The sequence below is a fragment of the Saimiri boliviensis genome, chromosome 11 (genome assembly GCF_048565385.1).
Source record: "Saimiri boliviensis isolate mSaiBol1 chromosome 11, mSaiBol1.pri, whole genome shotgun sequence".
NCBI classification, from domain to species: domain Eukaryota; kingdom Metazoa; phylum Chordata; class Mammalia; order Primates; family Cebidae; genus Saimiri; species Saimiri boliviensis.
In genome coordinates this window covers 86,531,639-86,547,931 of record NC_133459.1, presented here as the reverse complement: position 1 = coordinate 86,547,931, position 16,293 = coordinate 86,531,639, and the positions used below count along the sequence as shown (strand labels likewise).

At 42.1% G+C, this 16,293-nt stretch overlaps 1 protein-coding gene across 4 annotated transcripts in view; it reads left to right on the top strand.

The window, feature by feature from the left end:
• The window catches only part of KYAT3 (kynurenine aminotransferase 3), a 72,909-nt gene extending 57,903 nt beyond the window's left edge, over nucleotides 1-15,006 (top strand). For all 4 annotated transcript variants that reach the window (XM_003943258.4, XM_010331121.3, XM_074381147.1 and 1 more), the window contains one exon: nucleotides 14,543-15,006. In XM_003943258.4, coding sequence (XP_003943307.1) covers nucleotides 14,543-14,605 — 63 coding nt within the window. In that variant the 3' untranslated portion in view covers nucleotides 14,606-15,006. The remainder of the gene's footprint in view (nucleotides 1-14,542) is intronic.
• Nucleotides 15,007-16,293: the final 1,287 nt, after the last annotated feature.

The window sequence follows — 16,293 nt, the reverse complement described above, 5'->3', positions numbered from 1 at the left end:
GGATTGCTGGGTCAAATGGGATTTCTATTTTTAAGTCCTTGAGGAATCGCCACACTGTCTTCCACAATGGTTGAATTAATTTACATTCCCACCAACAGTGTAAAAGTGTTCCTATTTCTCCACATCCTCTCCAGCATCTGTTGTTTCCCGATTTTTTAATGATCGCCATTCTAACTGGTGTGAGATGGTATCTCAATGTGGTTTTGATTTGCATTTCTCTGATGACCAGTGATGATGAGCATTTTTTCATATGTTTGTTGGCCTCCTGTATGTCTTCTTTTGTAAAGTATCTGTTCATATCCTTTGCCCATTTTTGAATGGGCTTGTTTGTTTTTTTCTTGTAGATCTGCTTTAGTTCTTTGTAAATTCTGGATATCAGCCCCTTGTCAGATGGGTAGACTGCAAAAATTTTTTCCCATTCTGTTGGTTGCCGATTCACTCTACTGACTGTTTCTTTTGCCGTGCAGAAGCTGTGGAGTTTGATTAGGTCCCATTTGTCTATTTTGGCTTTTGTTGCCATTGCTTTTGGCGTTTTGGTCATGAAGTCCTTGCCTACACCTATGTCCTGAATGGTTTTGCCTAGATTTTCTTCTAAGGTTTTTATGGTATTAGGTCTGATGTTTAAGTCTTTAATCCATCTGGAGTTAATTTTGGTGTAAGGTGTCAGGAAGGGGTCCTGTTTCTGCTTTCTGCACATGGCTAGCCAGTTTTCCCAACACCATTTATTAAACAGGGAGTCCTTTCCCCATTGCTTGTTTTTGTCAGGTTTGTCGAAGATCAGATGGTTGTGGGTATGTTGTATTTCCTGTGAGGCCTCTGTTCTGTTCCATTGGTCTATATCTCTGTTTTGGTACCAGTACCATGCTGTTTTGATTACTGTAGCCTTGTAGTATAGTTTGAAGTCCGGTAGTGTGATGCCTCCCGCTTTGTTCTTTTTGCTTAGAATTGACTTGGCTATGCGGGCTCTCTTTTGGTTCCATATGAAGTTTAAGGTGTTTTTTTCCAGTTCTGTGAAGAAGGTCATTGGTAGCTTGATGGGAATAGCATTGAATCTGTAAATTACTTTGGGCAGTATGGCCATTTTCACGATGTTGATTCTTCCTAACCATGAACATGGAATGTTTCTCCATCTGTTTGTATCCTCTCTTATTTCGTTGAGCAATGGCTTGTAGTTCTCCTTGAAGAGGTCCTTTACGTTCCTTGTTAGTTGTATTCCTAGGTACTTTATTCTCTTTGTAGCAATTGTGAATGGCAGTTCGTTCTTGATTTGGCTCTCTTGAAGTCTATTACTGGTGTATAGGAATGCTTGTGATTTTTGCACGTTGATTTTGTATCCTGAGACTTTGCTGAAGTTGTTTATCAGTTTCAGGAGATTTTGGGCTGAGATGATGGGGTCTTCCAGATATACAATCATGTCATCTGCAAATAGAGACAATTTGATTTCCTCCTTTCCAATTTGGATACCCTTTATTTCTTTTTCTTGCCTGATTGCTCTGGCTAGAACTTCCAGTACTATATTGAATAGGAGTGGTGAGAGAGGGCATCCTTGTCTAGTGCCAGATTTCAAAGGGAATGCTTCCAGTTTTTGCCCATTCAGTATGATATTGGCTGTTGGTTTGTCGTAAATAGCTTTTATTGTTTTGAGATACGTTCCGTCAATACCTAGTTTATTGAGGGTTTTTAGCATAAAGGGTTGTTGAATTTTGTCAAAAGCCTTCTCTGCATCAATCGAGATAATCATGTGGTTTTTGTCTTTGGTTCTGTTTATGTGGTGAATTACGTTTATGGACTTGCGTATGTTGAACCAGCCTTGCATCCCCGGGATGAATCCTACTTGATCATGGTGGATGAGCTTTTTGATATGCTGTTGCAATTGGTTTGCCAGTATTTTATTGAAGATTTTTGCATCTATGTTCATCATGGATATTGGCCTGAAATTTTCTTTTCTTGTTGAGTCTCTGCCGGGTTTTGGTATCAGGATGATGTTTGTCTCGTAAAATGATTTGGGAAGGATTCCCTCTTTTTGGATTGTCTGGAATAGTTTCAGAAGGAATGGTATCAGCTCCTCCTTGTATGTCTGGTAGAATTCAGCTGTGAACCCATCTGGACCTGGGCTTTTTTTGGGTGGTAGGCTCTTTATTGCTGCCTCGACTTCAGACCATGTTATTGGTCTATTCAGGGTTTCGGCTTCTTCCAGGTTTAGGCTTGGGAGGTTGCAGGTGTCCAGGAATTTATCCATTTCTTCCAGGTTTACTAGTTTATGTGCATAGAGTTGTTTGTAATAATCTCTGATGATGGTTTGGATTTCTGTGGAATCTGTGGTGATATCCCCTTTATCGTTTTTTATTGCATCAATTTGGTTATTCTCTCTTTTCTTTTTTATTAATCTGGCTAGTGGTCTGTCTATTTTGTTGATCTTTTCAAAAAACCAGCTCCTGGATTTATTGAAGAGTTTTTTGTGTCTCTATTTCCTTCAGTTCTGCTCTGATCTTAGTTATTTCCTGTCTTCTGCTAGGTTTTGAGTTTTTTTGATCTTGCTCCTCTAGCTCTTTCAATTTTGATGATAGGGTGTCAATTTTCGATCTCTCCTTTCTTCTCATGTGGGCACTCATTGCTATATATTTTCCTCTAGAGACTGCTTTAAATGTGTCCCAGAGATTCTGGTATGTTGTGTCTTCGTTCTCATTGGTTTCGAAGAACATCTTTATTTCTGCCTTCATTTCATTGTTTATCCAGTCAACATTCAAGAGCAAGTTGTTCAGTTTCCATGAAGCTGTGCGGTTCTGAGTTAGTTTCTGCATTCTGAGTTCTAACTCGATTGCACTGTGGTCTGAGAGACTGTTTGTTATGATTTCTGTTCTTTTGCATTTGCTGAGGAGTGATTTATTGCCAATTATGTGGTCAATTTTAGAGTAGGTGTGATGTGGTGCTGAGAAGAATGTATATTCTGTGGATTTGGGGTGGAGAGTTCTGTAAATGTCTATTAGGTTTGCTCGTTCCAGGTCTGTGTTCAGGTCCTGGATATCCTTGTTGATTTTCTGTCTGGTTGATCTGTCTAATATTGACAATGGGGTGTTAAAGTCTCCCACTATTATTGTGTGGGAGTCTAAGTCTCTTTGTAAGTCATTAAGAACTTGCCTTATGTATCTGGGTGCTCCTGTATTGGGTGCATATATATTTAGGATCGTTAGCTCTTCTTGTTGCAGTGATCCTTTTACCATTATGTAATGTCCTTCTTTGTCTCTTTTGATCTTTGTTGCTTTAAAGTCTATTTTATCAGAGATGAGAATTGCAACTCCTGCCTTTTTTTGCTCTCCATTTGCTTGGTAGATCTTCCTCCATCCCTTTATTTTGAGCCTTTGTGTATCCTTGCATGTAAGATGGGTTTCCTGGATACAGCACACTGATGGGTTTTGGCTTTTTATCCAATTTGCCAGTCTGTGTCTTTTGATTGGGGCATTTAGTCCATTGACATTTAGGGATAGTATTGTTATGTGTGAATTTGATGCTGTCATTTTGATGCTACCTGGCTGTTTTGTTGGTTAGTTGATGCAGATTCTTGATTGTGTTGCTGCTTTTTTACCATTTGGTGTGTTTTTGGAGTGGCTGGTACTGGTTGTTCCTTTATATGTGTAGAGCCTCTTTCAGGAGTTCTTGTAGAGCAGGTTTGGTGGTGATGAAATCTCTGAGTGCTTGCTTGTTCACAAAGGATTTTATTTTTCCTTCACTTATGAAGCTGAGTTTGGCTGGATAGGAGATTCTGGGTTGAAAGTTCTTTTCTTTAAGGATGTTGAATATTGGCCCCCAGTCTCTTCTGGCTTGTAGGGTTTCTGCTGAGAGATCTGCTGTGAGTCTAATGGGCTTCCCTTTGTGGGTAACCCGACCTTTCTCTCTGGCTGCCCTTAGCATTTTCTCTTTCATTTCAACCCTGGTGAATCTGACGATTATGTGCCTTGGGGTTGCTCTTCTTGAGGAATATCTCTGTGGTGTTCTCTGTATTTCCTGGATTTGAATATTGGTCTGCCTTGCTAGGTTGGGGAAGTTTTCCTGGATAATATCCTGAAGAGTATTTTCCAGCTTGGATTCATTCTCTTCATCACATTCAGGTACACCTATCAGACGTAGATTAGGTCTTTTCACATAGTCCCACATTTCTTGAAGATTTTGTTCATTCCTTTTTGCGCTTTTTTCTCTGTTCTTGCCTTCTCTTTTTATTTCATTGAGTTGGTCTTCGACCTCTGATATCCTTTCTTCTGCTTGGTCAATTCGGCTGTTGAAGCTTGTGCATGCTTCACGAAGTTCTCGTGTTGCGTTTTTCAGCTCCATCAATTCACTTATTCTTCTCTCTATGCTGTCCATTCTCGTCAGCAGTTCGTCCAATCTTTTTTCAAGGTTCCTATTTTCTTTGCGATGGGTTAGAACATGTTCTTTTAGCTCATTGTAGTTTCTTACTACCCATCTTCTGAAGTCTGATTCTGTCATTTCATCACCCTCCTTCTCCATCCGGTCTGGTTCCCTTGCTGGTGAGGAGTTGTGATCACTTTTAGGAGGAGAGGTGTTCTGGTTTCGGGAGTTTTCATCCTTTTTACGCTGGTTTCTACCCATTTTTGTGGGTTTATCCACCTGTTGTCTGTCTCTGTCCCAGGGAGTTGGAGCTTTATGAGTTTCCGTTGCACTACTGCCTTTTTTGATTTTTTTTTTTTCAGGTCGGACCCGCCCAGCTAGCAGCACGCCTAGCCTCTGCCTGCCCGCAGGGGCTTTGCTGAGCTGCTGTGGGCTCCGCCCAGCTGCCCTGAGCTCTTCCCTGTAGTCCTTTTTATATGGGCGTAGTTAGAACTGTCTGGGCAATGGTGGCCCCGCCTCTGTTATGGTGGACTCTCTCTGTTGTGGCAGGTTGCCTCGGCAACGGCGGGTTGCCTCGGCAACGGGGGCCTGCCTCCGTAGCGGTGGAGAGTCTCAGTAATGTCGGAAGCCCCTCCCCCACGGAGCCAGACCGTCCCGGTTCAGCTGTGCTTGGTTTGAAGGGCTCAACCCAGAGGGTTTCCAATTACTGTTTTTGTTTTAGTTGTTGTTGGGGGTGGAGGGGTGGGACCAACCGAGCCTGATCACCTGGCTCCCTGACTCAGAGTCTTTTCTTTTAAGTTGAACGACCCCGCGTTCCGGTCGCTTGTTGAAAAGGCGCCGGGATCTCCCGTGCTGCGACTCACGGAGTCGGCTCGAACCGCGGCGCCGGCTCCTGGCGGATTTTTTGCCTAGGAATCTCCTGGCCTGGCTCGCTATTTCAGATGAATGGGCTATTCTGCCGTCTCAAGGCTCTGCTCGCCAGCTAAGAGGGCTCCCAGACCAGTGGCTTTTGTATGGAGAACCGCAGCAACAGGGAGTGGTCACAGCAGCCGTGCGGGCGGAATCAGCCCCACGGGGGCCAAAACAGCCGCACCGGCTGGGACTGCGACGCTGGCGACCCCTCTGCCTGGGTATCTCCTGGTCTGTGGGCAATAAGAGTTCGTCTGGAAATGCGGCGTCCACTCACCCTCTGCACTTTCACTGGGAGCTGAAGTCCTGAGCTGTTCTTAGGCGGCCATCTTGAAAGTCGGAAGAGAATACTTTCTTAAGGCCTCCCACAATCACTTACGGAAAGCTGTTGGGTTTTCTTCCTTTCCCTGAGTTACGGGGGATAACATTGCATAGTTCATGGGCTTCTTCCTAGTTTGCCTTAATCCCTCAAGTATGAAGGTTAAGAAATGCCTCCAGCTCCGGTCCCCCTGTTCTGAATCAGAATCCCAACAAGGGTCCGTGCTAGAGACTGCCTGTCTACCTATAGGAAATCTATCTGTTTCCTCTGGTATCATTAGGTCATGTACTTGACTGAGGTACCAGGTATCCCCAAACTCTTGAGCTGCTGCTAGAGCAGCCCCTCTCTCATTGCTGGTTAGAGCTTGATTAAGCAATAGCATATGTTTCCAGTCAAATTCGAAGGACTGACTCAGGCCCTGCAGAATATCTATGTATTTGTCCAGGTCATCTGAAAACTTTCCTAAGTCTACCTTAATTTGCTTTAAGTCAGAAGGGGGTGTCCACCTTGGTCAGGCCAAATTCTCTTCCTACTGCCTGTAGTGGGCAGAGTCTGGGCATCCTAGTAGCCTAAGATACCTTGGTCATCTTGGCCCTCCTTGGCTCCTGTTGGGGTACAGGGGCTGAAGAGCTCTGGTTGACATTGGTGGAGGCAGAAGCCACAGGGAGTCCCAGATGTGGAGGCAGTCCTGAGGAGGAATGAGTAGGGTATGGGAACAGGCCTGTCAGAGCTGAGGCTTATTCCTTACAGAAAAGAAAAGTTGCACAGAGGGGACCTCAAACCATTTACCCTTGCTCTTACAAAACAGGTCTAATTGTAGAATAGTGTCATAATCTATACTTCCCTTAGGAGGCCAGGTTTTTCCACTCTGCTGGGGGCATTTCAACCACACTGTTCAGCAGAGAAAAATGAGCCACTTCTTTAAAGATTGTATGTCAAATTGATCTTAATTCTCCAGGATACATTTTAATGGTGACTTTATTTTGGGAATAGTAGCTCCCATCTGAAATCGAACACAAGGGATGCCCGCATCCCCGATTAGATTATTAATTGCAGTTGCACAATCTGAGGCATCCCTCAGACAGGGCGCTGGATCTGGGGCGTCCCCCAGTCAGTACCTCATAATTTCCATATGCCCAAGATGTGTGATCTTCTTTGGGCCTCCTATGTGCTGGGCTTAATCATGATACCAGCACCATGGGTACTCACACTCACTGTCTGCATGCCGTAGTGACCACAATAAAGACATGTGGGCTGCTGGGATGGGTGGTTCATGCCAGCACGTCCCTGAACCAGGCCAGTGAGGCTAGGGAGATGGGTACTAATATTCCCTGGCAAAAGTCCAGTTTACATAGCCCACATGATAAAACTGCCCTAGGGGGGTAAACTTCTAGAGAGGGCCTCAAAGCACACAATTTAAAGAAGGTGGGACCATGTGGCTGAGGCTGGAGCAATGCCCTCAAGACCCCAACCTCCTCCCCCACCCCATTTTCCATTATGGGAAAATGCTAGGACCGGGTTTGACTATGATCTTCTAGATGGAGAAGTTCTGCCATACAGAGAGCCAGTCCTAAGCAAGACAAATTATACACAAAACACAAAGTCCCATAGCCCTCAGCTTCTCGATTCCCCAAAAGCTTCCCCCATTCAAGACTGTTTCCACCAGGGATTTGAATCAGCAACCCTGCAGCTGCCAGCCCTACACCTTAACCCACTGTGCTAACGGACCATTCCTTCCAAAAGCAGACCAGAGAGCTTCCTTAAGCCTCCTTCGAATGAAAATGTTGTACCCTGCACCGGTGCAGGGAGGGGAGGGGGAAGCCCGGCTGCACCTGGACGCCAGAGAGAAGTTTGCCTTCCTGAAATATGAATCCAGGTGTGGGCCTGAAAACCTGGGCAGGCCTACAGCCAGCGGCTGTTTTTCCTGTTTTTCGCTTCAGCCACTGGCTCCTTACAATGCTCTGAAAGAAAAAAAACTGCTTGCCTCTATGAGTTTGAAAGCCAGATGCATCCCTGTTTGGGCACCTCTTTGCACTGCTGCCTCTGAACTGTTGGACGCCAGAGAAGCTTGCCCACCTGTGCACCAGGTCACTGCGCTCCCTGGTCCCATGCTCCCTGGCCATACCTCTCCCCCTCCACGCTGATTTGCTCCCACCCGCAGTGCTGGTGACTGTGGCTTTTAACAGCCCAGGCCCACCCCCACGGCAAACTGCAGTTCCTGTGGTCCCAGTTTATGGCCAGGGCATGAGGCCAGTGAGCAAATGGCCCTGGGAGAGTGCTCATGTGCTCACCTGCTCCACCCCTGCCGGCTCAGTTTACAACCGGGACACACGGCTGGAAACTTTGCCCAGAGATGCAGCCTGGAAACTTTGCCCAGAGATGCAGCCAGGAGAGAAAGAGGGAGGGTGGAGGAGAAAGCCTGTTTAGAGAAAAAAAAAAGCTGTGCCTTTAAGTCTGGCTGGCCCGCACCACCTAAAGACAGGCTGGTTCCTGGATCACCCACCAGGCCCTGCTGGACCCTGCTCCCAAGGCCCAGCATGCGGCTCCTAGTGTCACTTTAAAGCGACAGGACAGATTGCAAGTGAGAGGGGTCCAACTCACTTACTACTCTGACATGCTTTCTTGCCTCCTGGCTGGCTCACCAGTGAGACCGGTTCTGGGGTTGCGGAGAGGCTCAGCTTGCTTCCCGATGGGATGGTGTTCTTCCAAGCTCTTGGTCCCTCACCCAAGAATGGGAGGGAGGACCCCACTGGGCGCAGTGGCTCATTTAAGTAAATATCAGACCCCAAAGAGTTTTGCAGAAAGTGATTTAGGCAGAGAGAGATAAAAAGGAGAACGAAAAGCAGCTTCCACAATATCATGGAAGGGGGTCCAGATATGGAGTTCCCCCAGATGAGGGAGAAGGGGACTTTTAACCTGGGAGAAATTCCCACCCCATTCAAATTTTCTGTCCTATGAAAGGAGTTCCTTTAAACTTCCGTTGGAGTGATTGACTTTTGATATTTTTTCCCATGCATGCGAAAGTTAAACAAAGACATCTAAGATCCCGGATGGAGATGTGGGTGGTGGTATGACACTGAAAAGTTCTTGCCTTTGAAACCACACCCCCTTGGGGACCCCAGAAGAGAATGCATTCCCTCACAAGGATCTCAAAAGAGTCCAGCACATCCAGGTAGAAATGTTAACTACTTATCAGAAGCAATGGAGACCAGAATACAGTGAAATAACATCTTCTGAGCACGGACATGAAAAAAAAATTCCAACCTAGAATGCTATATCTAGGAAAATATCCTTTAAAAATGAAAATGAATTAGACATCCCTGACAAATGAAAGCTGAGAGATTTATCACCATCAAACTTTTATTTTTTTAAAAAAGGTTCTGAGTGTGTTACTGGTGTTTTTTAAATTTTGTTGCTACTGAAAATAGTCTTACTAAGATCAAGACACTCTATCAACTCACTCATCTTTAAACCTAGTGAGAATAACATAAACAGTTTTTAGTTCTTAGAGACAACCAATAGACCATTCCAGAACTGTTCAGAATAGAATATAAATATTAATAACCTAACAATGTAAACACTCGACTGAAATTTTAAAGAAGGGTAATGCTGTTATTTTTAATCTTATACTGGATTGAGAAATAGTGGTATATTATTTTAAATTGTAAACAAAACAGAAGAAACAAACAACATAGGACTTCCAGTTTTAAAATGGTAAACACAGCCCCTTCCCTAATCTTTTTTTTTTTTTTTTGAGATGGAGTTTTGCTCTGTTGCCCAGGCTGGAGTGCAGTAGTAGTATGATCTCAGCTCACTACAGCCTCTGCCTCCCAGGTTCAAGCGATTCCCCTGCCTCAACCTCCCAAGTAGCTGGGACTACAGGCATTGCCACCACACTGGCTAATTTTTGTATTTTTAGTAGAGACAGAGTTTCACCATGTTGGCCAAGCTGGTCTGGAACTCCTGACCTCAGGTGATCCGCCTGCCTCGACCTCTCAAAATGCTGGGATTACAGGCATAAGCCATTGCGCCCAGCCCCCAACCTCTTTTTTAAAATTACTTAAAAACAACTAACAGAATAGAAAACAAATTCCCCAGTGTATGAGGAAAGATTGCCAAATAGGGAAGGTAATGGCAGAGGGAAGATACCTAAAAAGGATCCTACTTTTGCATCTTCAAATTACAGAAAAAGCCAGCAGGCAGCATACTCGTTATTGAGAACCCAGGAACAGTCGATGCACTGGCAGCAGGAACTTCTCTAGACCATTTGGCATCATGGAGGAAACAGGGCAAAGACATACAGTCACGTCATCCAGAAACTATGTGAGGCACAGTGGAAAGGAGACGCTGGTTGGGCTATAGAGTTCCTCATTGACTCCTGTCATTGTGCTAAAAGCTGTGTTGAAGCAGTGCGGAAGAGATGTATTAAATTGGGAATAGCCAATTTAATTATTTGATCAAAAGTGAAGTCTAAAAGAGCTCCCACTCACTGAACCTTACATGAACTGTATTAACTTTTACTATGAGACAAGCAGAATTTCTACTCTTTTCTGGTGCTGCCACAGCTTCTCCCTTATACAATAAATCAGCAAATCTATCTTCAATCAGACAAAGCCAGCTTATTACCCAGAACAATAGGAATAGTACATGCTTTGACAGTGGGAGCTTACAAAGAAAATTCAATCAAAAATGATAAATAATCAAAGAGAAGGGGCCAGGTACAGTGGCTCACACCTGTAATCCCAACAGTTTGGGAGGCTGAGGCGGGAGGATCACTTGAGTTCAGCAGTTCAAGACCAGCCTGGCCGACATGGTGAAACCCCATCTCTACTAAAAATAAAAAAAAATTGAGCTGGGTTTGGTGGCACATGCCTATAATCTCAGCTACTCAGGAGGCTGAGGCACGAGAATCACTTGAACCTGGGAGGCAGAGGTTGCAGTGAGCTGAGATCACTCCACTGCACTCCAACCTGGGTGATAGAGTGAGACTCTGTCTCAAAAAGTAGTAACAGTAATAGTAACAATAATCAAAGAAAAGCCAACTATGAATCTATACAAAGATACTATAAGGAAAAGAGAAATGTACAAGGAAAAACAAGTGTTAGAGAATATTCACCAAAAAAAAAAAAATGTAGCCATAGAGCACATAAAATTAGTGCTATTTCAAATTTAAAACCTTTAAAATAAGAAATTAAAGCAGAGATTTTAAGAGTTCAGGGAAGATAGGGTAAGATATCATAAGATCAAATGGGAGCTATCAGAGTTCAGGTAGGAAATTGAAAACAAAAAATAAGGCTATTGGAAATTATGGTGACAATATTAATAGAAACACCACAAAGAACACTGAATACTTCTGTAAGGACATCAAGGATGGAGGTAAGTGAGCAAAAGGAAGTGAAAAGGAACATATAATGTTTAAAATGTTAGAAAAATTATAGATGCAGAGGAAAAATATGTAGAGTTGCTGGAAAAAAATAAGAACAGAACAAATGGAACCTGGAAATAATTTTATAGCTTCATTTTGAGAATGCTTTCGTTAAGAGAGAGAGAGAGAAAGACATAGCTGGAGATGGAAAGGGAATGCCTTGTCTCAGGAAAAACTGTCACACAATTACTAACACCGAGATATACCTCATTTAATACACTGGGCTTCAATGATAATTCCTTTGGGCAGCTAGACAATAAGATCAAGGCCTCCAGTGTGGCAGGAGAAAAGGATCAGTGTGGTCCCAGACTCTCTTACGTCAACATTTAATATTGGCAGATAGTGTGGCAGTAGCTGGTAGTTACTAGGGCAAGTGGACACACCTAACTCCACCTCTTAGAAAGGCTAAAAATAAAAGAATGACAAAAACATAACAAGAAAATAGAAATCGAAACAAAGCAGATTGAATTCAGAATAAAATTCAAATAAAAATGATAATTCAAAATAAATTCAAATAAAAATAATTCAAAATAAATTCAAATAAAAATGATAATTCAAAATAAAAATGATAAAAGTAAATACATTTAATGTAAAAAATACTACTTTATCATATTATGGGTAAGATGATCAGTAAACTTATAAAAGTTGCCAAACTTACTATTTCATAATAAGAGAAATGAAAATTAGAACTGCAAAGAAATTTTATCACTTAGATTTGAAACAACCAAAACAACTAAAATGTTTCATAAAACACTCTTACAAATTGAGAGTGGAAGGATAATTTGTAAAATCTCTGTGGGTTAGTTGGAAAATTTCTATCCAGCTGTGAATTTCCATGCCTTTTGACCCAACAATTCTGCAAGTGTTGTCCTGTGGATTTACTTGCACATTTTGAATGACTTGTGTTCAAGGATTTTCATTGAGGCATCATTTCTAATAGCAAAATGCTATAAACAACAAAATTATTCACCAGTGGGGGCTGCTTGAATAAATGATGCTATATTCTCATCAATCTAAAAGACTATCAATGACAGATTAGATAAAGAAAATGTGGTATATATACACCATGTAATACCATGCAGCCGTAAAAAGAGAATGAAGTCATGTCTTTTGCAGGAACATGGCTGGAGTTGGAGCCTATTATCCTTAGCAAACTAACACAGGAACAGAAAACCAAATATCACATGTTCTGTCTTATAAGTGAGCCAAAAATAATGAGAACTCGTGGATACAAAGAAGGGAACAGCAGACAGGGGGGCTTCCCTGAGGGTGGAGGGTGGGAGGAGGGAAAGGACCAGAAAAGATAACTATTGGGTGCTGTGCTGAATACCTGGGTGGTGAAATAATCTGTACAACAAACCCCTGTGACATGAGTCTACCTATGTAACAAACCTTCACATGTATCCCTGAACCTAAAATAAAAGTTAAAAATAAATAATAATAATAATAAAATATATATATATATATAATTTAAAAAACAAAGATAGATAAATATCTTTGGAAAAATATATAATGAAATCCCAGCATTGCCTCTGGGGAGAAAAACTGGGTGGCTGAGGTAGATAGGTGAGAAGCTGACTTACTTTGAAACAAATAGTTTGAAATGCTCTCAATAAAAAGTTTCAAGAATTTCTTTTTTCTGAACTATTTCAGAGTAAGTCATCAATTTAATTACCAATGTTACTCCTATCACCCCCATAGACTTCTTGTGTGTTCTTCACAAACAAGACATTCTCCTACAAAACCACAATATTGCCCTCAAAATCGTGAAGTTAACCTTGATGTTCCTTCTAATCCTCAGATCCAGTTTAAATGTCATTGTCCCAGTAATGTCCTTTTTTATAACAATTCATTAATAAAATGATTCAGGCTAGATTCATGCATCACATTTAGTTGTCATGTCTCCTTCAAGCTAGAATGGTTTCTCAGTTGCCTTTGACTTTCATGATGATACTTTTGAAAATTATCGACCAATTATTTTTAAGAAAGTACCTCCATTTAAGTTTCTTGTTTCCTCGTGCTTAGATTCAGGTTATACACTCTGGCTGGAAACCACAGAAGTGACGATACTCTTCATTGTATCAGGTGGCACATGATTTCAGTTATGCCTATTACCGGTGATGTTAACTTTAACCACTTGATTAAGGTGGCGTTTGCCAGTCATTTCTACTATAAAGTTATACTTTTTCTTGTTAAATCATAAATATTTTGTAGTAAAGTACTATGAAAATATTCCATATCTCATTAAGCAATATATTTATTAACTTATTTATATGTATCAATGTGGACTTCTGGATTTTTATTTTATAGTACAGTAGGCTATGATTTATTATTATTATTACTTATTTTGATACTTAGGTTTTCCCCGATTTGGCCAATAGTCATGTCATTACTAATTTAATCAATACTTCTATGTGAGATCAATCTCCTGTCAAAGCCACTGTGCACACCTACCTTCTCAGCCCCTGAGAAGATACCCTTTTCCCCATTCAGGCTTTGACATTTTGTGCCAAGTGCTGCACTACATCTTCACCCCACCTGAGCTTCATCACCCATGCCAACCTGTCCTGTCATCCTCCTAGAGAGGTGTCCCCATCTGGGTCTCTAATACCCCATACCATGCCACCATTGTCGCCTACTATACAGAAGCCCTCCTTACCCCTTTTGGGCACTGACACCGTGCCACATGCCTACCTCAACTCATCCAGGCTCCAGGACCACCCGACCATACAGGTGCCTCACTTACCCCACTCATACCCTAACACCCTGTTCCAGCCATCATCACTACCTCATGACACCCATGCTGGCCACCCTGCTCACTCCACTTGGGCTGCAGCATCCTGCACTAGGGTTGCCAAGGCCCTCCCAACCCTATACATGGAGAGCCACTTTGCTCAGCCTCACCTATTGGCTTTCAGACTGAATAATTCTGGTAGGGACAGACAAGAAAGAAAAAGTAGAGAAACAGAAGACCAAGAACAAAAGGCTGCATTTTCTCTCTGCTTACCCTTCTGTTTAATTGTATGCTATGTGTGAATCATCTATTCAAGAAATAAAAACTATTTTTCAATAATTATAACTGTGAAACCTTAAAAACAAGGGACAGAGCAGTATGAATGAACTTTTTTTTGTTCCGAGCAAAGTACAGATGTAGGAGATAATATGTGCAGTTCACAAATAAGGAAATAGAAGCATAAGCATATTATTAGATTTTGGTGGTAGAAATTAGAACTAAAACCAGAAATTGCCATAAAAGGAGGGTTATCATGGAAGGTGGAGGGAATCATAGGAAGGGGTGGAGCAGACAGCTATTATTTTTCGGTGTAAACTCTTCTGAACTTTTTGACCTATTTCTGTAATTATAGTTCATTTGGTTAACTGTTTTCCTCTTTCTGGTTCTGCTTTTGCTTTTTCATTTTGAAGATTTTTCTTCACTTGAGATCAGATATTCACTTAAATCTTCATTATGTTGTTTATTTAAATCTTTGCTTCATCTTGAATTTATGTTGATATGTAATAATGATGATTATTGTATTAATTTACAGAAAGACAGCACACTGAATGCTGCTGAAGAAATCATCAAGGCATGGAGTGTCCAGAAGTCTTGATATGTGCAGAATGGATTGTTTCTATTAGAGGACCTGAGATGGAACTGTTACTTAGTGCTGCCACCTGCTGGATGTTATAAGGTATTTCAGTACAACTGGAATTGAACTATTTCCATTGTTTTTCCAAAGCAGTTAACCCAACTCCTAACAATATTCAGGAGATCTGACCTTTTTTTTTTTTCCAGTTGAAATGTATTAACACATCTTCCACTATCATTTTATAAGAGTCAGCATAACATAGTGGGTAAGAACTATGAGATGTTTAACCTCTCTGTATCTCAGTCCAATCAGTACAAAATAGGAATAAAAACAGCACCTGATTCATATGAAGGTCGTTTGTGAGGATTAAATGGACTAATGTATGCAAAGCCTGGCAAACAATAAACACTTATCTGACTTTAGCCAGTTTCATGCTTCCGCCACTGTGTAAGAACTCCTAACCAGTTCCGCGCCTCTACCACATGTATTTGTTTTGTGTACCCACCTTCCCCTTCATTCGCCAATGGCCTTGAACTCTGTTCACCGTTTTGCCTCATACCCCAAGTACTGCTGTTATTTGCAGTGGCTTCAAGGTCCACAAGGACTAGCCAGGCTTTCTATACTCTGACCTCCTCACCTCTGGTGATGTTCACCTCCACTAGACTTCATCCACCCACTGCCTTGGTCACTCCCTGATGCTTTTATCATTCAAGTCTGCTTCACCTTTTGAGATCACAAATTCATCATCTCTCTTCTTCTAGTTTATGCTTGCTGTCTTGTGCACATGTTCTCCCTTTTTCTCTCTCTCTCTCTGTCCCTCTGTCTCCTCCCTCTCCTCAGCTCTTTTCAAATATCACTTCTTGGCCAGGCGCAGTGCCTCATGCCTGTAATCTCAGCACTTCGGGAGGCCAAGGCTGGTGGATCACTTTGTGAAGTCAGGAGTTTGAGACCAGGCTGGCCAACATGGTGAAACCCCATATCTACTAAAAATTAAAAAAAAAATAGCTGGCCATGGTGGTACATGCGGGTAATCCCAGCTATTTGGGAGGCTAAGGCAGGAGAATCGCTCAAACCTGGGAGACAGAGGTTGCAGTGAGCCAACATTAGGCCACTGTACTCCAGCCTGGGCAACAGAGTAAAACTCTTAAAAAAAAAAAATCACTTCTTTAAACTTATTACCATTTCAATCTGCTATTTCACAAAAAAATTGGTCTGTGACCTTCTTACTTTAGAATCTACTAGGATCCTTGTCAAAGACAGATTCTGGTCATCACCCCAGACCTAATGAATAATTTCAGGATCTAGCCCTCCAGGTGATAGTTATACACATGAAAGTCTAATCATTACTGTTGTAGTTTGTAGAATCCTCCATCTTATTTTTATTGGTTCCCTTAAATCTTCACTCCCTCATCTAGTCTTGACTTCATTGTCTATCACTTCAGCCAAGATGCTTTTGTTGCCTTGAATTATTTCCACCATTGTTCTATCTCAGCTTGTCAAAAAAAAAAAGAACTCAACCCTGGGGTTGGAGCTCCATGCCTGCGCCTGGGCTGTACAGTTGGGCAGGCTCTAGCAACCAGAATTCACATCACTGACATAAACTAGACATAACTCGATGTTCCCCTACCTTTTACAACAGCAGCAAGTACTATCATTCTCCTATATATTTATTTTGTTTTGTTTTGAGATGGAGTCTCACTCTTGCCAAG